This window comes from Papilio xuthus, unplaced genomic scaffold, assembly GCF_000836235.2.
Source record: "Papilio xuthus unplaced genomic scaffold, Pxut_1.1 DF827870.1, whole genome shotgun sequence".
Lineage (NCBI taxonomy): Eukaryota > Metazoa > Arthropoda > Insecta > Lepidoptera > Papilionidae > Papilio > Papilio xuthus.
This window is the reverse complement of record NW_013530779.1, coordinates 1313785-1338994: the sequence shown is the minus strand read 5'-3', so window position 1 is coordinate 1338994 and position 25210 is coordinate 1313785. Positions and strand designations below refer to the sequence as shown.

The 25210-nt window shown below is 32.8% G+C and overlaps 1 protein-coding gene across 1 annotated transcript; it reads right to left on the bottom strand.

Moving 5' to 3' along the window:
* Window positions 1-7286: 7286 nt before the first annotated feature.
* Window positions 7287-13437, bottom strand: LOC106115293 (alpha-N-acetylgalactosaminidase). The gene is made up of 9 exons (XM_013308646.1): window positions 13106-13437; window positions 12682-12856; window positions 12047-12221; window positions 11651-11748; window positions 9961-10122; window positions 9317-9511; window positions 7697-7861; window positions 7505-7577; window positions 7287-7318 (listed from the first exon to the last, which is right to left on the bottom strand). The coding sequence occupies exons 1-9, from the start codon at window positions 13270-13272 to the stop codon at window positions 7287-7289; spliced, it is 1242 nt and encodes a 413-aa protein (XP_013164100.1). The 5' UTR covers window positions 13273-13437.
* Between the last annotated feature and the right edge of the window lie 11773 nt (window positions 13438-25210).

Sequence of the window (25210 nt, the reverse complement as noted above, 5' to 3'; positions counted from 1 at the left end):
AAATCGATAAGCGTGTAAACATGTTACGATGGTTATAAAAATTCTTGATTATATTATTGTTTATTCGTTATTATTCGTTATTAGCTGTCGCCCGCGACTCATAAAAAGCATAATTAGTAGTCTATGTGTTCTTCCAGACTACGTTAAAGGAGTAATCTATATGTATGACAAATTTCATAGATATCCATTCAGTCGTTCCAGTGTTTCCTTTAAATAAACATCCATCCATCCATATCTTATATTAGTAAGATGTACGACGAATGAACTATTCTGTTATAAAATATTCAATTTTATCAGAATACTATTGTAAAGTATATTAATTTTGTAGTCATGTGCTGTTTTAACAGACGAAATAAGTCTATAAATGTATTATTAAACAAATAAAAGAAAACTATTTGCAGAATTTCATCAAAATTAAAATATCTATGATATAAAAAGTCTCGAGATTGAAGAACACGGCCGAGGTATTGCGAGATTACGATAGACATTCTCTTTCACTGAACAAAGGCTCGCAATTTAGGACGGGCCTCGTAAAATACCGGTGCGTACAATGAAAGTATCATGGAAAAAATAAACTGGAAATACAATGGAAAAAGTGTGGAAATAAAGTGGAAAACATCCGAATATTACTTGATTAAGGTGTAAAGTTTGAGATGAGTGTAAAGACGGTAAACTCGGTAAGTTACGAAGTGACACGTAGGCGAGGATTAGAGAACACAGTTTGGGAAACGTGCCTAGATTGTTTACTTGTTAATCAAGATAAGTGGAAAAGTTATTTGGAAGATGGATTATATTCTTGCTTTTAGAAGTTGAAGGGAATCATACTTACATGTATAAATTAAGTAAAATCTGGCTAAGTAATTTGTTTTATCATCATCAGCTATATGGTCCCACTGAGGGGCTCGGAGTCTACCCCAAGTTAGGGCTGACTAGGCCATAGTCAAACACCAGAGCGTTAATATGGTTAGAAATAATTATTTCGAAATGTTTCAATTTCACTGTGTTAATTACAATTTTTAATACCCTCAGTCAATGCTACAAAATATATGAGTTCAAAAAAATAACATTTAGGCAAATCATTTTTCGGAAAAATTAGTACGCACTATAAGTACGATACAAAGTGTATCTGTGTAAATTATCCAATACATCGTTGCCTTGGCCAAGTGTATTTGACAACGTGCCAACTAAAGGCAGTGTAACTCGAATTGATGCTAATTCCACACGAAGACAGAACATTAGGACAAAACAGTACTTCTATTGTTTCAAAGCGCATAACGAAACAGAACAAAATTTGCTACCCTCGTGTGAAACTGGAATGATTTATAGCGCAGTCTCGACTCTCGCATTAACGCCCGTTCCATTTACTTTACATATTGTGCGTACGCCCACCACATATCTTACTGATCTTGCCTAGAATGTAAATTACTATAGAATAAACTTGATTTGTGTCATCTGATTTGCTATTCCCTCCTTTGTTCTTATTGAACAAGTATTTTTAATCATACTCCGATTCATATAAAAAGAGGATTTGATTAAAGTTACAATTTATTTTAGGCTGTGACTTTAGTGAATCCAATATACGGTATGTTTTTAATATAGCATAAGTTCGTCCAATAGTAAGTTTCCACTGCCGGATCTTTTTAAACAAGAACGTTTTGTTTTCAGCTGTGATAAAAAATATACAATAGGTTTCAGTACTAGGAATCCATAGTGTTGAAGTTCCTTTTGATTAAATCCATCTATTAATTATTTACGTGTTTTTTTATTGTCATAAGCTAGTTTATAACTGGTGAGATTATTTGAACACTGACACTAATTTTCACAGCATAAGTTGTTTTACTCTATTTATGTTGATGTTTGCGTTTATGTTGAACATAGAGTAAAACATAAAGGAAATTTTACGCACATGATACACAACGCATTGTGTAGGATGCGGTCAGTGCGGTGTGGGAGTAAATGAAACTTCGTTTAAAACATTTAAGTGCTCTCCCGTTATCTATAGTCGTGGCTTAGTTTTAGTAGTTTGCGGTTATGTTGAAAAAGTTGTTGTTAAACGGTTTTATTTAACTTACTTTGTTTATTCGTATTACGAATAAATATGCAGTATTTATTACATCTTTGTCATTTAGGCTATAAATATTTGCTAACAATATTGGTACATAATTGTTATAGTTTCAAATAAAATGTGTTGGTAACATTTAGTTAACGACTTACGAGTGAATACGTGATAATAGCAAGTGCTCCTAGTCCTCGGCTCGGCTTCGGCAGAGCTAAAAGGACATTTTTAAGTTGCTATAAATTTGTTAAAACACGCAAGAAAAAAAAAGTGAAAACTACATATGGAAACCAGATTAATTTATTGAAAATTTCAATTGAAAATAGATCTGTTTATTATACTGTTTCAGTCCGATAAAAATACATTAAAGAAAAAACCGTTATTTTTTTTAATGTAAAAGTATCGTTTATGGACGTTTTAACCTTCAACATTTTTAAGTATCGATTAAATAACTCAGACGATGTTAAGGGGTAATCGATATGTCTGGCCAACAATTCTGTTGAATTTTCAATGTCAGAACTGTATAAAAACAAAAGCAACTCCAAATGTATACAAGCTCGACTCACGCTTATAGAGATGCGCGTACAATAAATAAGGGTTCACGATTCTCGCTTATAATGGGTTAGTTCTCGCTTAAAGAGGTTTTAGAGAGCCGTCAGGACCGGATAGTGACTTTATCATTGAGGTTTCTCACTTATCCAGTTTCGATTGTTGATGTATAATATGATTTTTCTTACAGTATTAATTTAGAATAAGAAAATGATACGGGAAAATGCTCTTTTATTTTTTTTATGATGTTTTTATAACATTTGACATACAAAATTCGTCATATTGTAACTAGTTAAAGCTATAAAATACGTGATATTAATTTCATTAACTTAAAGTATGAAATGATTAAATTATTTTTAGATAAGTTAAAAATTAAAAAAATATTATATTATACTTTATACAGTTTTCCGTTGGGTTAATAATTCTCATTTTGTACTTACTGATAAATCATCATCATCATCAGCCCACTATACGTCCCCACCGAGGGGCTCGGAGCCTATCCTACTGATAAATAAATATTAATATTGTAATTCCCAGAAGATTTGTATGCGTCGTAATGTTGGCATTAAAATATTTCATCGAAATATATTAATACTTTGGAAAAAAAGTTCCGTATCCGTAGATTAATGGTAGGCAACTCATCTGCAATTGTGAATGTCTGGGCAGCGGTCTTTTCGCTATTTTAGCGAATTCAGATGTCCACTTGCTCGTTTACCTTTTGATATTAAAAAAGTCTAGTCTAGTCGTCATTCATTTCTTTTTAGTTTTTTAATGAATTGTGTTATTTTTATTTATGAATAATGTTTATTCTCTAAATCAAAATATAAAAGATACGCAAGTCGACATGATAGCTCTTGAAAAGGTACGTTAGAATTAGCAGAAGCTGTGAGATTGTGCGTGACGTTAAGGGGATGAGGGTATCGTTAACAAATAAAAAGCAAACCTTTTTTTCTCAAAAACACAATCAGTATTTTTTTAAAGAAGGTACGCGATAAAAAAAAATGGAACATAGCCTTTAATATACACTGAAATTGCTTATTCAAAAATTATTATTGAAGTACGACTTCATGCGTAGAAGTCATTGACAGTGTTCAAGACAAAATTGATGTTTATAGCTTTAAAATGAACAAGACGAAACGTATAAAATAATATACAGAGTGAATTTAGTAGTTGCAGAATATTGTATTACATGAACCGGGCTCAAATAACCGTGGCATCGAGCCAGCGGTACTCTGAGGTACAAAAGTATGGTACTGCTCAAATCATTGTACTTTAAAACGTCCTTTATACAGTACAATCGCGACAACAATTATTATAATTATTTATCTCGATGGCTGGCAATCCACAACCGTGCGGTTTGCGCGAAACTTCCTGCCTCGCACAGCAGCGTTGTGGAATGGTCTGTCCTCGGCGGTATTTCCAAACCGCTACGACTTAGGGTCCTTCAAGAAGCGAGCTTATCACCACCTCAAAGGCCGGCAACGCATCTGCGGTTCCTCTGGTATTGCTGATGTCCATGGGCGTCGTTGAACACCTCGGTGTTCCCGCTGCTCGTTTGCCCCTTCTGTTATAAAAAAAAAATATAAGAAGATTAATTCCATGCAAAGCCGTAAGTTAATTTAGTCAATAAGTTGACATTATACAGGGTGTTAAATTTTTCAGTGTGCGAAATCTATTACTATTACCCTTAGTGTTTGTATTTCAAATTAAATAGATTGATACGTGACCTACTTAAGGGGTTAAAATTATCCTAAAATCAGAGTTTTAAAGTAATAAAATCAAGCATAATATAAAATATCCTTTGAAGAAAAATGTTAATAAACTAACCTCAGGAAAAATAACTGGATGAAATAGCCATTCTTGCGGTCGGTGAACATCGTCCGTCTGGCTTTAACTAAGCAAAGAGTTTATTGTGTAATTAAAATGTTGCACTCCCTGTATCTGACGGTTGTATTAGAAATACTCAATTATATATTTGCGTTTTTTTTTTAAATAATACTTTTACAATTTATTATAAAACAATAAACTAACAAAGAATCTAATGAATAGTCTTAAATCTATGATATTATAATAAATAAAATATTAAAAACGATATTTGCGGTTTCTATTTAACTCTAAAATTTTGATATCGGAGGGAATGAATAAGGGGAAGATAAGTAATAGATATGTTAGTAAAAGTGGCTGTTAGAATAAATTGGTTTTAATATTTTGCATTTGGAGACACCTAGTTAATAAATATCCATCCAAACATTCGCATTTATAATAATAACAAGCTGTCGCGTGACTATGTCTCGCGGAATAAAAAAAAAAATCTATAATAAATCTATGCCAAACATCGAGATCCGTTGCTCAGTTTTTGGGATACCTTCTAACAAACATCCATCCATCTATACGTATTTATAATATAATAAGTATAATATTAATAAAGTAAGACTACAAGAACCATTAGAAATTGTCGTTTAAATTCTTCGGAGACGTAATTAGTGATATTATACGGAGCTATTGAAGGCAGGCACTTCGCAACGTAGATTTAATTATCCAATGGGATCCTCTTTGGCACACGCTACTTACTCCTTATGTATTTACGCTTTGTGAAAATTCAATATTATTTGAATATGTGTCTTTAATATGTTGAAGGGAAATGTATCGCCTTGGTAATTATATCAGACAAGGTAACACAATTTTTAACTCTGGTTAGACAGATTGAAAAGGTTACTCGATGCCAAATAATGGAAAAGGGTAAATAAAAAACATTACTATATTTCTCCAAAAATCCTACTTCATACTAATATTATAAATGCGAATGTTTAGATGTAAATTTGAAGGTATGTTCAGTACAACTGCATGGATGTTGCTGAAATTTGGCAAAGATATTGAACATACTCTGGAAGATTACATAGGCTATTTATTAAGTTTTTTTTAATTCCGCGCGTATCTATGAAACTGAGAATCGAACGTTAAACTTCCCAGACGTGCCTCCACACAACCATTCGCCATAAAAAAAACATGTGTGATTTTTTTTTACAAAATTTCTCGTCTAGTGCAAACCTTTTAGAAGCTATTCAAAGCCTTGCTAACGTAATTACGTGCGCTATAAAGCTATCCATACAAGTACCGTCTCGTGTTCATTTAATTATAACACGAGTCGCACATTTACATTTGATTAACGCTCAATATCTGCGTCTAATGTTGTGTGAGAATTATTGCAGTGCATAACCAGCTTTATTTTTCATATTGCAATACATATAGAACAAAGTCTGGAAGAACACATAGACTACTAATTATAGTTCTTTTTTAATTGAGTATAGATGCAGTCGAGGGCGATCGTTAGTTTGATATAAAGTTTATTGTACTACTAGCTGTCGCCCACGACTCCGTCTGCACGGACTTAACTTAATAAGTAGCCATTGTTTTCTTCCAGACTGTTGCCGACAGATACGGAAACTTTTTACACGTTTTTTAATCATAATTTTTATATTTTTGTATTTGGAACTTTATATATTTTTTCTTCCTTTTTCTCTATATTTAAAAGTTTCAGTTATATCCTCTAACAGTGCGTGCTTATCTCTACATTTTCATAATTCTATATTATATTTTCATTTTGTCTTTTAATTTTTATAAATTCTAAAATTCATCCTAATTCAACCGCTCTTTCCATCCTCATATTTTCCGTCGTCTTTACAGACTATGTTCTATATGTATGTCAAATTTAATCTAGATCTGTTGAGCTGTTCTGGAGATACCATGTAAACATTCGCATTTATATTATTGGTAAGATTTAAATGCGATGTTCTCTTTTTGAGTTTCGATTACACTTGTATTGACACAGGCCATACCCCAATACAGAATTTAATAATAAAAAATATATATGATATTGCAGCGGTCGCTTCGCCATTTCAGCGAATTCAAGTGCTTGCTCGTTTGCCACCTTACAATATAACAACAAGACTTTCTTGTTTATATTAAGATAAATCGTATGTTTCCATTGCCGGAGTACAAAACACATATATTTGATATCAACTGATTTAATAGTTTTTTTTCGTATGTTTTTAAAGCAATGAAAACTCACCGTATATTAAAAATCGCAATTTCAAAAAATAAAATTGTAAACCAAAATTCGTGTAGTCATATTGTTTTCTTTATACAGGATGTGCAATATTGCAACATAAAATTGTGTTTTGAATAATACATGTGTATACCATAAAATGAAAGGTAATAAAAATGCCTGGAAAGCCTTCCTCTGGCAACACTCCAAAACAAAAGCATCCATCTGATATATTGTACAATGGGTCTTTTTATTAAAAAAAAACAAGGGCTCCATGCATAAAAGTAACACAAAAAATACGATTTCTCAGAAGACCGATTTTATATTACAGATAATAGCATAGTATTATTTCCAATGTTAAAAGTATTCCAATTCTAATTATTTAAATAAAATATAAAAAAATTCAGTTAAAAAAAAACAAAAATGCTTATAATCTGAATTACTATCTTTTGCGTAGGATCTGTGGTATATTATTTTAACCATAATTTTGTCGTTTTTTTAATATTTTTTGTTTTCGAAAGAATACCTATAAACTTAACAAGCGAATAAAAAAAAACAACTCTTTTAATAAGAAATTTATTTATTTCAACAAATACTGAGACTCATTTATAAGTAGATTTAAATTTTCAATGATTTTTATAATGCGTAGAGAGAATATAAAATAACATCTGAAAGAAAATACACAATATTTTATTTTCTATTGAATCATCTAAATTTCGTAAAATATGCAAATGTTTAATCCTTCCCAAATTCTTTTGTATTTTTTAAAAATATCGGGATCTTTTTTTCAAAAAGTTTTTAGTAAATTCCTTTTTTAAAATAATAGATTTATATCCAAAATTAATAAAACCAACCTTCAAATGGGACCAATACTGTCATTGTATCTTCTAAAGTTACATTCCTTAAGTACTTTCCAGTAAATACATCCTATACAAAAAAACGCATTTAAATTAACCAAACAAAAAAAAATATTAATATTAAAAATGCATAAAAAAATCGAAAAAAATACTTAAATACTATAAATATTAATGAAATAAAAAACTTACCATCACGCTGTATCCACCTTCTGATTCCAAACCATAATTACTAGGAGCGAAAGAGACGGTAAAATTACTTTGGTATACGTTGACTAGTGCGAAAGAGAAAGAGTGATACTTGTCGCCTTTCATAGGAAGATGTCGCTTTACCCAAAGAGTTATAAAATATGAAAGCTATAAAAAAAACAAAATAGGCATTTAGTTTATACCGAGTGATTACTAAAATTACAAATTTTAGACACTTTACAGTTAAATTATATTGTATATTACGTTCTAACCCTGGGTTTCTGAGTTTAAAATCTCTATATAAAATATATCGTCAAAACCTTTGATAAAACAGAGAAAACAATCTGTTTTAAACGAAGATTTTAATCTCTGAAACTCACGGTAAGTCATTTAGTTAAAAAAAAGGTATCCATAAAATAGGCAATGCTTATATTTATAAAGTAACATAAAATAGAGAACTTCATTTTTTATTAATCTGACATCTGATGTGTTATTAAAATAATTGAGAGGTATATTTCTACCAATCCAAAGACTTAATTATTCAATAATCACATAAACAAGATAGTGGCTGATCAAAGAATATATGAATTGTGTAAAAAAATAATAAGGGAGTGAATTCAGATACGCTGATATAGATGTAGGAAAAAGAACATACTGTAGCATAGAAAATATAGCAATTTGAAACGACCGCCATGTTTGAGATTTAACATAACTCTGTTTACATTCTTAGGACTTTGAATTGAAACGAAACATTCGTAAACAGGATGATTCCTTAAATTGTTTTAGATTTCTTAATACTAAAGCGCTAATAGCTTAATTGGTACGGATTTCCGAACACTTGGTCGTACGTTCGAATCCCAACATTCGACTATTGTAAACCATACAACAAGTCTAGCTTAGTTAGAATGGTATAAGCAATATTAGTAAATTAACAAATATCTGGTAATATTAAAAAAAATATATATTAGAGTTGCATAGTGCATGTATAGGCAAAGCGTATTCCATCACATTACCTCGCTAACGATCGTCGGCGACATCAAAGCGAGCTATTTCCGTATAATGCCACTCAATGTTCTATCTAACGGATGAAGGTCTGTCTAATAAAGACTAGACTTAATAATTAGCTAAAGCTAATATAATAAGATACATAAAAAATCAACTAAACATTAATGTAACGTGGGTTTATGAGTCTAAAATCTCTGTATAGAACTCGGTATCCTTGTCTTTCATCTTTGACAAAACGGAGATAACAATATATTTCAAATGGGGGTTTTGGTCTAAGAAACTCGGAATGCACACGCGTTTCTCAAACTAAAATTGTTCATCATCAGTTCACTATACGTCCCCACCGAGGGGTCAGAGCCAGAGAGGATAGTCAACCATAGCCCAGTGCGTCTTGACTTCACACATATCTTTGAATTTCTTCTCAGATATGTGCAGCATCACAATGTATTCCTTCGCCGTAACAACATAGGATAAATGTGCGTATGTAAATAGGAAATCGAAAAACACATTGGTACATGGCGGGATTCGAATCCAGGACCTGCAGATTGCAAGTCAAGTGCTTGATCCCTGAGCCACTGACGCTTGTAAAAATTGTTACCTAGTTAATCAATAACCTACCTCGTACGGCTGTGCCATAATACCCAAAGGGTCTTGTCCAATAGCTATAAGATCCATGTTTTGCAGTAAAGACTTCTCGTAATCACTTATCTTGGTCATATCACAACTTAGCAAAAGGGGAGCAGATAACATCGCGTATACTGACATCTGTACTCTACTCTGACCTTCTGTTAGTACATCCGTACCTATAATTAACTAGACAAACAGAAAAACAAGCATTTTATGATTTAACTAATGGACTTCGTCAGCGCAGAAATAAAGTCCTTCCCGTTAAAGTCCCGTCCAAATCGGTCCACGTGTTCCAGAATTAAGCAAAACAAACGCAGCCTTGCGGATAAACATACATACAGACGGACAAATTGTTTTTTTGTTGTCAACTTCGCAAATATATTATGTGTACAAAATATATTTTTTTTTAGAAATGACATACATACTCTCCAATTTTATGTATATTTTGTATAGAGTAAGCAACCGACAAGAGGGTAATGCTTTTCGCGCGTGTTTGTATGTATGTTTGTTCGTTAGGTCCTGAACTTCTAGACGGATATGGATAACATTTGGAACAGATTACAGTGTGGACATCATAAAGGCTAATAATTTTTTTTTAATTCTAATCAGACGAAGTTGAATAAAATAACTCTTACCATATCTGGATCATTCCATCCCCCAGGTCCATGGTACTTAGATAAAGTAGAGTATTCTTGCTTGTAATGCTCCATAATTATTCTCACCGATGCCCAAGATGTTGACACATCGTGATAATTCCGCCATAGATTACAATGAGCTGCTACCTTTGAATAATCTGGCTGGACGAGGTAGAAATAATAGATACTTTAAAAAAAAAACTGATTCCCTCGCAGACGTATATTTCCTATCCGTTCAGTGATATGTCATTTGACCATAACAATGCAATTAAGACGAAAATTTAGCATAGTAACTATATTTAAACCTATATGGGAAGCGAATTTAATTCTTTGACTATACCTCAACATGTGGGGGGAAAATCAAAATAAAGGCCATCAGTCTCATTTAGATTCTATTAAAATGTTCACTTGAGTGTATAAATTACATATACTAAGTTTAAATTTTATTTATAGGACTCAAAAAACTTAAAAACACATAGTAGACATGACCCGTAAATTCACTTAAAAGTTTTGACCACAATTTCTTTTCCCTTCTGAGCAGGGCTGGCGGTAGGTTAGGACGTGTTTGGGCGACCGCCCAGGGCGCTTCACAGAAAGAGCCGCCACTGGTCTATGAATTACAGTCTTACGTAACCCTATTACATCCCCCTAAAGGCATTATAAACAATTGGCCGTTGTATAAATCTCGCCTAGGACGCTAGTATAGCAAAAACCGTAACAATTTCTAAAGTGTTAGATATAATTTAGAAGTTGCTAAAGTTATTTTTCATACAAGTGCTGAACAAATTAAAATAATTTAACATTTAAGTCAATTGCGATCCGACATTATAGTGGGAATTTTAAATGACAGCCGAGAATTAAGTCTAGCGACGACCTCAATTCGATTAGTGTCAGGAATAAATTTAGATATGCCTAAATCTGTTCGCGCCTAAAATGGAATAATGGACAGTTGATTGATAGAAACATTAACACGTTCACTGCCAATACTATTTAAATAAACAGGGACTTACTATAAAAAAAAATTGTTTCAAATACATTTAAGCTTAAACAAAAGTCAACCTTTTTATACTGGCCGACGCTGATTTTCAAGTAATATAGTCCGAAAGTAATATGGTGATACATATTCATGATGAAACATATAACCACTTTGACGTCCATATCCTTCCACTGGTGTTCAAAAGGTTAAACACATGACCATATCTAACTATTCTAGCTGTCGCCCGCAACTTCGTCTGCGCGGAATTAAAAAAAAAAACTGTTGGTCGCAGCGTAATGTTATATAGCCTAAAGTCTTCTTCTATAAATGGACTCTCCAACAAAAAAAGAATTTTTCAAATCGTACCAGTAGTTCCAGAGATTAGCGCGTTACAAACAAACAAACAAACTCTTCCGCTTTATAATATTAGTATAGATTTTTAGAGAAATACAGATACTTTTTAAATCATTCCCCTTGTATATTGAATCTCCCGACAAATAATTACATTACAAATTAAATAAAACGGTACAAATTTTTAATAAAAACCATCGAATTAAGTATTGTGGAAAGGAAGGTGGACTATTAGGCCTCCGTGTCTTGTGCAACTTATATTGCCCGCTCTTTCATTGGCAAAGGGTGTGACAAGGACAGACAGATGATGTGTTATATATTTTGTTTTTGTCTTTAGGATATTCCCAACTTATAAGTACTTACAGTTTTACGATGTATGTATTCAATATAATACGGCCAACTGCATGAGTACACTATGGCCCGTTCAGTCTTGTTCAAATAATGTCCAAGCTTTATATATGCTGGAATGAAACAATAATAGTTAAAATTGAATCATATGAATGTCTAACATAAAAGAAAATAGAAAAAAAACTGTTTCAAAAATGTTTTTTTTTTAATGTTGGCCAAATATCTATAAATGTCGATGCCTACGGCCTGCGATTGCTGTGTTTGACCAAGGGCCCATTTTACACCTTACAATATTTAAAAAAAAAAAAAAATGCCAAGATTATATTTTTTACATTTTTGGTTTTGGATTAAACTAAACTATATAAAAAGAAATATAAAAAAATGTATATATTTAAATTCTACATATCTTACCAGTATTTAAGAAACTTTCCCCCACAAAGCATCCATCAACTTTGATATAATCAACTCCCCACTCTGCAAATGTCATGGCGTCAATTCCAAAATGATTCCTTGAACCAGGAAAGTGCATACATGTTATATTTGCTACATTAGTGTACATGCCGAATTTAAGACCTTTAGAATGAATCTGAAATTAAAAATAAACGGTTGATAATTGGAAAAAATAATTGGTATAATCTGTACATATATTTTAAAGAGAATAAACTATTTAATTGTTTGCTTGCATTGCATATGTTCAGAAAGGTAGGAAGGTGGAAGATTTGAAAAATTTCTTCAACATTAGGAAGCTACACTATCTCCGGATGACATATATATTTAATACAAGATTTTTTTATTCCGAGCAATTAAATCATGGGCAACTGCTATTTAATAATTATTCCTTATACCCTTAAAACTTTACTTGAACAAACACAGCTAAAGCAATATTTTCTAGCAGTTATTTGAAGAAGTCATAGTTACATATTACGTACAGTTAGAATATTGAAACCCAATATATAGTTTCTGCAGTAGGCAGAATTTACTCTACTTATATAAACACAGAAATAAAGATTAAATTATAATTTATAATCATAAAATAACTCACTAACATAATCAGCAATGTATTTCATTCCATTTGGAAACCTATTTTTGTCAGGCACCAGTCTGCCGTCACTGCCTCGTTCACGTTCTGACCAGCAGTCATCGATCACAATGTACTCATAACCAGCTTCTTGATAACCATCATTGTAAAATGAATCTGCTACTGATAGAATTAATTCTTCACTGGAAACATAAATTCAATAAAAAGTATCAATGTTATATCTTATCATTGATTTCTGAGACCAAAATCTAAGTATATAACATTGTTACCCCTCTCATTATCTTTAACAAAACATATACACAATATGTTATTATATAACAAACATCCACCCATCCATCAATACATCCAAATATTCACATTTATAAGTAATCCCTAATGTATGTATTTATAAGTAGCCAATAGGAATTTGTTAAGAAAAGTTGTTTACTTACTCAAGACATTTTTGTGGATTATCCAAACAGTTGTCTCCGCACATATAATACCCCCACGACATCCACCCCATCGGAGGTGTTCTTGCCAATCCATTATCTAAAAGCTTCACCCTATCGAGTAAACAAACGAAAAATACAAAGGTAAACAGAACTTTTAAACTGTTCATATTAGAATAACGTTTCACGATCACTCAAATTACTATCTAGATTTGAAATTTTGGATAAAATAAACATGAAAGTCACACGTTTTTAAATGAACACACGAATAAAGCCTTATAATTAACTTTTGGAAAGAAACAGTAATTTAATGTTTACATTTTCCTCGGTTTACGGTTCGATTGTCAGCTGTCAATTCAATTCAAAGAAGTCAATTGACATTTTCATAATTCATCTGTCATAATTGTTAGTATTATTTTTTTAATTTAAAAGAAAACTAAAACTTTGAAATGAAATTAAAAAACGTCTTCTGTATAATATTGAAGGCAATTTTTAAGTTATGGATTAAAATATCCAAACATTGATCAATATTGTACCTAGTACCATGACTATCTCGTTACAAAGTCAAAAAGTGTCCAAATGAGTACAAATGCTCAAAAATGGTTAAACTAGCGGTTGATCGTTTCTTCTTTTGCACAAATTAAAAAAATTGCTTAATTTTAGCCGTTTCGAAATTTACCTGGAACAAACATGGCTTCATAGACAAACAAAAAATGGTTTTATGTTCAAACAATACTAAGACATCTTGTTCATGAAATATGTTTTTTTTATATTACATACAGACAATCCATTTTTATAAGATGTATGGATTGAAACATTAAACCATACCAATACTGCCGTATTGGTATCTCTAAGTAACTTTTAGAAGTAAGAAAATGTTTCATTTGCGTCAAATCTCGCTTGAATTCTCTAGAATTTCGTTTGAAACGTTAAGGTTAGATCTGAGTCACATCAAATGCAAGACGTCGCGTATTCTGTACAAGCAAATAAAAGTTATTAAGGTTGGCAGTATATTTCGATATTTTAAATAATATTTTATTGTTAAAATTTTCTAATTAATATTGAAGTAATAAAGGATATGACTCGTCAAAATATGCTTTCGGGGTTCTTATAATTTAAGTCGAGATGAGATAAATTTCTATCACGTGCCAACCCTAGCGTAAATCGATCCAGACGATTTAAGACGAAGGGTCGGCAAAACGGCGTCATGGCCTTCGTAGTTACAAAGAAAATCGGAGGGAATAAGACTAGGGTTATGTGAATGTCTTAGCTACCTAAGGTTCTTTTCTGAATTAAATCAGCTCTCTTTTATTGTACCTCTGTAACTGATTGCTTGTTCGGGATTTATAATATTATCTAGAGAACGGATAGCTTTATTATAGATCTATTGGTGTCAAAATTCTTTAAAAAAAACTTTGATAACTGTCATTGTTTAATGAGTTAATCGATAAAAGTGAGAGGAGAAATTTATTCTTCATTATGCGAGTTGGTTAGTTGATTGGATGAGTAACCCTTTGAATGCTGTAAGCATTACGTGGAAAGGAAAGATAAAAAATGTTTTTACATATTTAATTTCAAATATGAAAGTGAGTATAACACGATTATAACAAGAAGCAAATATCTAAAAGCAAAATTTACAAATTCTTCAAACAGAATCGAATAGCTTGCGAAGAAACGTGAACGTGCTTTGGATTGAAGGCACACGACTACAGCTTACCTGCAATTGAGTTATACAACTACGCTTTTGAATAACATTTTCAATTCTGTTTGGATTTGTGTAAGCGATTTTTTATTGATTTCTTTCTTAATGTAATGTTAAGTAAAATAAACTTAGGAGCACATGACTTCTTCTATTATAATGAGACAGTTTTTTTTTTCCGAAAAAAGCCAGTATATGTGGGTATTTATAAGAGAGGCTTAGGGGTTCCTATCGATTACATTAAGCAGTTTTATTCTATATAGTTATGATTATAAATATAAAGTGCCACTGTCTCTTAGCGAGTAAACTTGGTGCGGCATTGAACGTGTTAATAATGTTATCGTTGTTGTTTCCAGAGTGTACGCCAGCTCGAGTATGGGCGGAGATGGCATGGCGTAGTGTTGCGATGGCCGCACCGCTCGCCGCGCCGCTCTCCGCGTCGCTCTCCGCGTCGCTCGCTGCGCCGCTTGCCACGCCGCTCGTCGCGTTCGCCGCGCTGCTGGCGTCGGTAGCTTGCCGCGTACCGACGCTCGAGCCGGTGCGTTTCGAGGCAGCTTTCCAAGGTAAGAATACATCATTCTCCTTATTTACTAATCAAATATGAATCATGCTTCAGTCCATAGTCCCCGTTATCCACTTTACGATACTGGGTGGACAGCTTTATGCAACATATGGCAAGAGAGAAAGTTCAGAAGGTCGCGATTCCCAGGAATTAGGAACGATTTATAGAAGTCAACTTGTACTTCAGTTATTAAATATAACAGTTATATAATTACGAATTATCATCTCTTCTATTCATTGATTACTCTTGAAGAATGACTAATTCTGAATTTTTCTTACAAAATTGTAACATATTTCTCAACACGTATCAAACTTTCTTATGTTATTTATTACTGTTACGATTATAATTTATCTGAATACATACTTTTAGCACTACAAGTAGTTGAGTATTCTATCATAATTGAATAGGAACTTAGGAATTACAATCGCTTATCGAATCGATTCTCTAAATCCGTGAATATCGATAGTACTCGAAGGCGATGAAATACGACCATCTCAGAATCGTTCCGACGATAACAACAGTCCACTTCGATCTATCGTAAATGTTTACCGTCCCCGCCTACCATATCTTACCATGGCTCCTATGTATATGGTTACAACTCGATTTTTGCGCAAAATTACTTTTTAAACTTATCGAACTCTGCACATGGAAAAATATTTCTTAAATCAACATTAGAATAACTTGTTTATTAGCAATATTCAATCTCGAACCGTTTTTGGCTTATTCGCGATAAATTGTAATGAAAGTTTATAATTAATTCACTTTGGATTTCACCAATATAAAGATCTGACTAGTATTAGAAAAATATTATTATATATTTTTGTTACTACTTTTAAAAAAGTAATTAAAATAATTTTTGTATCGACAACACGATTTGAATATATTTCGCCCGTAAAGTGATTTTAAATGCAATGTAATCTGAATACGCATTTAATGGAATATCACTTCTAAAAAATCAGTTTTTTGTATTACAACATTTTACATAGGAGCCGTCGTTTTATTAGCTATATGAAGGAACTTTATTTCCTTTGCGAAGCGAAATTGCTCGTTATTCTCGTAGTGATTCGATTATGTAGCTTACATTACGGCCAAGCTATAATATTGTGTTGACGAAATATTGATAGCTGTTTTATTTGATTATACGGACAAGGTTTTATAGCTCTGATAGACATTATTTAGACTTATAATACCGATATGACATTGTTTTTTTTTTTAAATACATTATGTAAATTTACTAATATTTCTTTAACCATTCCAAATAAGCTGTAAGCTTGTGCTATGATATGGTTTACGACAATAGTCAAATGGTGGGATTCGAACCCCCGACCTCGTGATCGGAAATCCGTACCCTATTAGGCTATAGACGCTTTAGGCTTTGGCACTTATTACATTAATTTAAACAAGCTCTCGTCCGCGACTCCGTCCCCGCGGAATTGAGAAAAAACTTAATTGATAGTCCGAGCCCTGGAAATGGAATGTATTACATTTAGCTATTTAAAATTTAGTATTTTATTGTGGAAGTCTCGAATTTTCTTTATCACTTACGTCTTCAATATTAAAAATACGTAAACAAACTTTTATAACGTTCTTAAAATATTTCTTATTTTTTTTTGCGAATGTTTCAAACAAAATGAAACATTAAGTTATATAAAAGAAGGTTTATCAGCTACTATATTATATGTTCACTTACTATATTATATCAAGTTTACTTACTTACTTTACTTACTTAGCTGCTAAGTAATTTTCAATATTTCCATACTTAAGTTGCATGAATTATGTAAGGTTTATGAACCGTGAACGACGCAGCTGGTTTCATACGAACTTACTACGAAGTTACTTAACTTAGTAAGTTAGTGAATTGGCCATTACTCATAACTTAGTTAAGTATAGGTAGAAGAGAAATTACTTAACTGTTTAAAGACTATTAATGTCTAGACGAGAACATGTATGTCTATCGTGTATAATAAAAATAAAACTGTCTCTATTAATTGAAAAAATAGCTATCGCCGCCGACTTTGTAGGCGAGGATTTTAAAAATAAAATAAGTCGTAGCCTATGCGCTATTTCAGGCTGTAAACTATTCAAATTTTAGCCTGATTCGTTTACTCGTTTTGGTTTAACAAACCTCCATCCATCCATACAATCGTATTTATAATTAGTAAAATTACAATAGTTAATAACATTTTGAAATTTGTAATGCTCAGAATCATTAGTATATAAATTAATCTTACTAATATTATAAATGCGATGGATGGTTTGTTAGAAGGTATTTACAGAACGGCTGCATGGATCTCGCTGAAATTTGGCATAGAAGTAAAACATAGTGTGGAAGAGCACATAGGCTACATATTAAGTTTTTTTTATTACACGCGGACGGAGTCACGGACGACAGCTAGTTTAATTATAAAATATAAGAAAATAAGTTAGTTTTATTCTAACAAAAGTTAAGTTAAAGTCCACTAATAAAATCGTTACGATAAATTTTCGTAACAAAAGTTAGCGAGTAACAATTTGTAAAGACGGGACTGTTGTAATGTGTCTTCTTTTCCTTAACGGCCGCCTTTGCCGCCAAAAGCTGTGGAAATTCCCGCGTTATTGCTACCCCAATGTACTAATAGAGCATCCTTTGTTGACGCCGTGTCACATTAGTTTTTATTAGTAAAAGTAAGGTGAAGCAAAGTTTTAATAAAATAGAGCAATAGGTAGGATTTTGGGTACTTCTATTCGTTTGAACACAAAAATAGTTTTGATGATGAAACTATTTTTGTGTTCAAACGAATAGAAGGCGCTCTACCCTAAGTTAGAGGTGACTAGGCCATAGTTAAGCACACTGGTTTACTGCAGGTTGATTCCACACATATCATTGAATCTATTTTCAGATATGTGCAGATTGCACCACGATCTTTTCTTTCACCCTAAGAATATTGGATAAAAGGTACATATGTAATTCTAAAATCGAAAAACACATTGATTGGTACATGACCAGATTCGAAACTTGGACCTGTAGATAACAAATCCAGTGTTTAATCCCTTAGCCACTGACCCTAAGACACCGATCACAAAGATATTTGAAGTATTATAAATATAGAATTTTGAAAATACTAATTGAGTCGAGAGTAAATTTAGATACGACGTCTGTGTAGAATCCAATAATTTGTATGTAAAATTAAAAAGAAACACGTTTGTGTAAAATGTACGTTCTGTCAAGCTTAATAGATTGTTATCCTGACTATGTCTAGACTTAAAAACAAATAAAACTCGATATTTTATATTAATCTCCATAAAATAACAAAGATCGCGTCAACATGAATATCCCACCTGTATTCATAACAAAACAATGAACAAAAAGTATCTTCCCCTGCCTACCTCCTATTGTAAAGAACAATAAAGCTATTATCTACCCAAAATTGAATGAATTCATTTATATATTTCTTTGTTGCTTTGAGTATAACGTCCTGGATGTTTTCTACATTTATTTATGCTTTATAACATTGTTAAACTATTCGTCTGATAATCGATGGCTACTATGCAAATAATTGTAATTTACAATTTTCTCATTTGCAACAAGTTCTATGATTAAAAAAAAATACTTACTCCGATGAGGTATCAACCCAAAGTGGGTCTTGGCCTCCGTCACAAGAGATCTCCTCTCTTTCATCGGTTTCTTAACAATTGGTTTTTTCCGTGGGCGAGTTGTCAGCCCGCCGCACAACCCCTATTGCTGGAGGACCACACCCTACTTTAGTTAGCGACCCCGGGCTTACTATCCGCCATCCGGAGGACGCTCCCCATACGCCGTGGTAGCCAGAGCGGTAAAATAAAAGTAACTTTAAAAAAATAACTGTAGATTTTAGTTGTCTATTATGTGTTCATGTTTAAAGTGTTGTAAATGTTTTGTTTTGCATATGATAATTAAGATAGGAGATATCGATAACCTTTTTGTTATCTTTTCTATTCATAGGCATGTACAGTCGAGGACATTTATTTCCTACCCGTTTAGAATATTGCTCAGAACGCAATTAAGTCGAAAATTATAGCAATATACATCCGTGCTAAATAATAATTCTTATTAGTAAGTTTATTTTAAATTCTATCCTAGGTGGGGAGGTAATTTAAGTATCTAACTATATCTACAAGATTTGCAAAACTACATTGAAGTATTCAGAGTCTAAATAAGTTTATTTTGTAAGATGAATTTCTAATCATATTATTACAGCAAATTATCTCAAATACGTGCAAACATAGTTTATCTATAAAATCTATAGCTTCCAATGATTTGTGAACACTTCTAAATTGACTAATTGTCTGGTAGGAAAGGGGCCCGAATTAAATCTATTCCAAGCTTTGAACTGATTAATAGAGCGTTCAATTCAAAGGTGATGTAATGAAGCTAAGAATAATTTACATTGAACGATTTATAGTTACAATAAAACAAGGTATAAGGAAGCTTACATTTACAAGATTTTTAAACCACTTAATTTTCGCGCGCGGAATTAAAAAAAATCCCTAGTAGCCTATGTGTTCTTCTAGACTATAAGTATTCTATAAGTGTTTCAAATTTCATTGAAATCCGTTCTGCCGTTCTTATGATATCTTCAAACATCCATCCATCCGCATACAATATTCCTCAAACATTCGCATTTACAATATTAGTAAGATAGAAAGAATGTTACCTTTAGAATATATGGGCTGATTATATTATTATTTTTGCTTAGTAATTAAGACATGTATCAACCGACCTTAAAGGTACGCGTACCGGCCCGCGCCGGACGCACGGTCGCACGCAACGGATTGCTTGTTGATAAATCGTCTTACGATGCGGGCGGCGAGGATGATGGACGCAGCCCTATGTAAAATCATAAAGCAAACTAAAAGCCGCAGCGCGCGTGTGCGTACGACGCGGACCAATGAACGCCTACCTTAAGGCTCCTGATATGACCTAGACAATCAATCAGAAACTTCTATAAGCTTATTCGTTTCTTTAAAAGACTGGAACCCTTTTGTAAAGCAATGTAAGCATTTGACAGACAATTTTCGAATTTAGAACGATATTTCTTTTTTATTACTTTCGCGTTCCGATCCATCATGATAAATTGGAAGTGGAGTAAAGTTTTCGAATTGTTTTCGAAATACTAAAGGAGAAAATGTTATGTCAATCTGTTTGTGTAGTTGTATTTTGTTATAAATAAATTTATAAAATAATCGACTAAAATCTTACAAATATTAATGCGAATATTTGGATGGATGGATGTTTGTTTGAAGGTACTTCGAGAACGGCTGTATGGATCTGCCACAGATGGAAATGAGGCATAGATGTAGAACATAGTCTGGAACAACAAACAGGCTACTTACGTCTTTTTTAACAACGCGCGGATGGAGTCGTGGACCCAACTAGTGAAATAAGTATATAGACGGGCAATTATGAGACATGTGACATTTGTTGCATTGAAAACCCAATGTATTATATAACTGTAGACAATACAGACAGGGATGAATAAAAATTCCGTTCTATGCATATTTGAATTCATATTCTACGCTCTCATACGCGTTCATTCGTAGTCCAAAGTGCTCTTATGAATCTCAATATACTCCAATTTCAATACTTAAATCTATATCAGACAACGTAGATTATAGATGCTTTGTACAGTCGTATACATTGGAAATTTTACTCTTACTAATATTATAAATGCGAATGTTTGGATGGATGTATGTTAGAAGGTATCACAAGAATGGCTACATAGATCTCGCTGAAATTTCTTATGATCTGATGTTGAACTGACGCGCGACAATCACGTGATTTATCGAAAGTCAGTTCCATACATTTTTGAAGTTCTCTATGGAATCGCTTCGAAGCGAATGCTCTTTGTCTAACCCCCTTGCATTTACATATACGTTCCCTACCTTTAATCAATAGAGGGGACACATAGAAAGAGGCTGTTATTTTCTTTTAATTTGAATTTTTATTGAAGACATTTAACGTAACTTTTAAGTCTCACTTCCTCCAGCATTTATAAAGCTGGTAGTTCATTCAAAGAAGTCGTCTCTCAGCGGAGATTCGCTTTTAATTTTACTCGCGCTGACCTCAATAAGGTTGCCTTAGTTTCTTAAAGAGAAATTAAAAATACGACTTTTAGTGGTTATTTTTAACACGTAGTAGAAGTTTAAAATAAGTTTTCTGAGTGGAATTGAGTAGTTTTTCTATTTTTAAATATGTCGGTTAATTATTTGCGTTTTTTAAATTTCTATAACAGTGTCGTATCGGTTGTTTTTTCAAAGATTATCAGATTTACTTACCTATCTAATCTATGATTGTCTAGTTTTTATTTTCTGTATTTACTTAAGTAAAATTAACAGTATATATAACTATAAGCATTCCTATATATAAGTTTCAAGTATTCGTTTTTAGATTTAAAAAGATTTTTCTATAAATGTCATAATAAATTTACAAATGTTTTCCAAAATAGTTTTTTTTTTTTAAATATTAGCAGATTTTTTGTAAATTCACTAATATTTCTTTTACCATTTCCAACTAAGCTCTAGGCTTTTGCTAGGATATGGTTTACGACAACGACGAAATACCACGACCACACAGAAGACAGGCTTGAAGTGGAAGCAATTCCGCGTTTCGTCTGATGAGTGTACGTCCCGGAGGCCTAATTTAGTCCTCTTTCCTTTCCCATCCTTTTCTTTATAAGGAAAGGATGGGAAGTGGAACTGGACTTTCCGGATGAGAGGATGTAAGGAAAGGGAAGATATTTTCTTTCTGTGCATCCTCTACTCCGTCGATTAAAGGTAGGCAACGCATATGCGATTGCGTATGTCTATGGGCAGCAGTCACTTCGCTATTTCAGCGATTTCGTTTGCCACCTTATCATATAAAAAAAAACTAGTCATATGGCGGGATTCGAACCCCCGATCGTGATCGGAAAATCCGTACCCTAAGCCATTAGGCTATTGGGGCTTTTTCTTTTGCCACAAACATATCAACTAAAGACATAACGAAGTGTTTTTGCCGTTTTTTTATCGCTAAAATATAATAATAGAATAAGATCCTACATCATTTATATCAATCATCTGTTACTACATAAAAATGTAATGAATTCATATTAGAACAATATTCATAGTTGCTACAGCTTCACCTCAGAGGAATATCTCCACCATTAATCATTTCAGCACAAGACAAGATATTGTAAAGGTACTATCATATTTCTTCATTACTCTGTTCTCGGTAACACAGTGGTTAAACACTGGTTTTGTAATCTACAGCCCTAGGTTCGAATCTCACCATTTCTTTATGTATTTTTCAATTTTCAAAGGATTCAGTCGATTGTATATGTAACATTCTTACACAGTAGTAGCCGCCCGCGACTCCGTCCGCGCGGTATAAAAAAAAACTTAATTAGTAGTCTATATGTTCTTCCAGACTACGTTGTATACTCTGCCGAATATTAGCGAAATCAATGCAGCCATTTTGGCGATAACTTCTAGCAAATATCCATCCAAACATTCGCGTTTGTAATATACTAGCTGTCGCCTGTGACTACGTCCGTGCGGAATTAAAAAAAAAACCTTAATTAGTCGCCTGTGTGTTCTTCCAGACTATGTTCTACACCTATGTTAAATTTCATCAACATCTGTTGAGCACTTCCGAGGATACTTCCAAATAAACATCCATCTATCTTAACATTCGCATTTATAATATTAGTAAGTTTTTCACGGTGAAGAAAATATTCGTGCAAGGCCCAATGGTCAATACGGCCATTCATATCCGCGGAAATCATTATCCTTCCTTAAAGTAAATAAAAAAATAAACTTTTATAGTATCAAATAAACTAAGTACTCTTTTGTGTTATAATAAATGGAACGTTAGAATTGTTCAGAATTGCTAAGTCACTATTTTAAATTGAGAATTCCTTTATACTTGGCTTACAAAGCGGTCTCGTGTCAACGACTCGCGGATAAATTGTACTTTGATACACTGGCTACATTTGTTAAAGCGTTCGCGTGATACCGAGCTTTTAGTTAAGAAAGCTCTGTTCTGTATAATGTAAGAATTTTCAAGCTTTCTCAATATACAATCTTGAATATCACTGAATAAAGATTATAAATACTAGCAGTTGCTCTCGACTCCGTCTGCTCGGTGATATAAAAAATCTTAATTAGTAACCTATTCAAATTTCAAACTAATAAAAAATTTCAAATCAAATTTCAAAAACATACATCCATCTTAACATTCACATTTATAATATTACAGATATTTGTGAAAAGGATAGTAAATATCTTTTTCTTGACTTACAGGAGTTTTTCGTGGATAGGTTTGGTTGAACCGATTTTGACAAGTCAGTAGGGGTTAAGGCTTTTTTTACAAATAATATTATTTAGCAAATACAAAATAACTATGAATATATAATAATTTAATTGATTTTCCCGAATTCTTGTCATTCAGTGAAATAATTCAACCCTTAAGTCCTTTATTAAATATGTAAGCAAATAATTCCGATGTCCTACTTACGATCAAATTCCTAAGGCAAAGGGGAAGGAAGGGGTTGGGGAGAGAGGATTCTTCGCAACCAGGTCAAATTCCAGACGAAGGGGCGATATTAAACAATGATAAAACTCTGTCTCATTCGACGCTTTTTTCTTAGTAACACACTTTCGCGAACTGTAGCATTGTAGATGTCAAATATATTTATTTGGTGCTGATTGCAGTGATGTGCCTTTCAATTGTTTTTCATTGTAATCATGGATGTCCTCTGCTGAGATTTCCAAACAATCGAACTTTTTATTTGACCTTGAAATTCAGAGGTTAAGGAAGTATTATAGTATGTTAGGTTACTGTCGCCCGCGAAACCGTTCGTTCAAAATTAAAAAAAAAACCTGGTAGCTTATGTGTTTTTCCAGACTATTTTCTACATGTACACCAAATTTCAGCGAGATCTATATAGTGCTAGAGATACCTTCCAACAAATATCTATTCATCCATCCATACATCTAAACATTCGCATTTATATTAGTGAGAATTATTTTTAAACATTTAATACTTTAATTTACTTTTTCATTTTACAATCCTAAGTAGCCTTGATCAATGGGGTATTCGAATTCATGATCACATGATCCGTAAGTCTTACCTAACCATTGGGTTATTGGCGTTTCTAATACTTGAACGATTCCACTGATCATAAAATAGACATTTATTAAATGCAAAGACTAAAAGGTGAACCCATCAAAGTGAAGTTTATGCGATTCAGTTTTTGAACGAATTATATTTAAGCCGCTTAGTAGGAAGGAATTTTCCACCTCGCGGACTACCTTTTAAATGCATCTCGACGTTTCAATTTGTTTTAGCGACTCTTGCACAAGTTTCTGTCTACTGTCTCAGCAGAATATAAATTAACTAGTTGTGGCCCGTGACTCCGTTCGCACGGAATTAAAGAAAAAACTTAATAAGTAGCTTAAGTTGTGCTCTTCCAGACTATGTTCTACATCTGTGCCAAATATCAACAAGATCTGTTGAGCAGTCCCGGTGATAACAAACATCCGACATTCATCCATCCATCCAAACATTCGCATTTATTATATTAGTAAGATTTTACTGCTTACTAAGATAATAAATGCGATTGTTTGGGTGTATCTCCAGAACGTGATACTCAAACTTTCGTGAGACATTATTATAAACTGATATAAAAACGGCTAAACACTCACGTATATTCGTCCGGTGGCGGCACCGACTAGTTTCGAGCCCATCGGGGGCCCTTCATCAGGCTGTTTGTGTCAGCTTCATGGAGCGACCGCGAAATAATACAAGTCCCACTCACCCTGAGTTAACATCGATTACGTTGAAATTTGC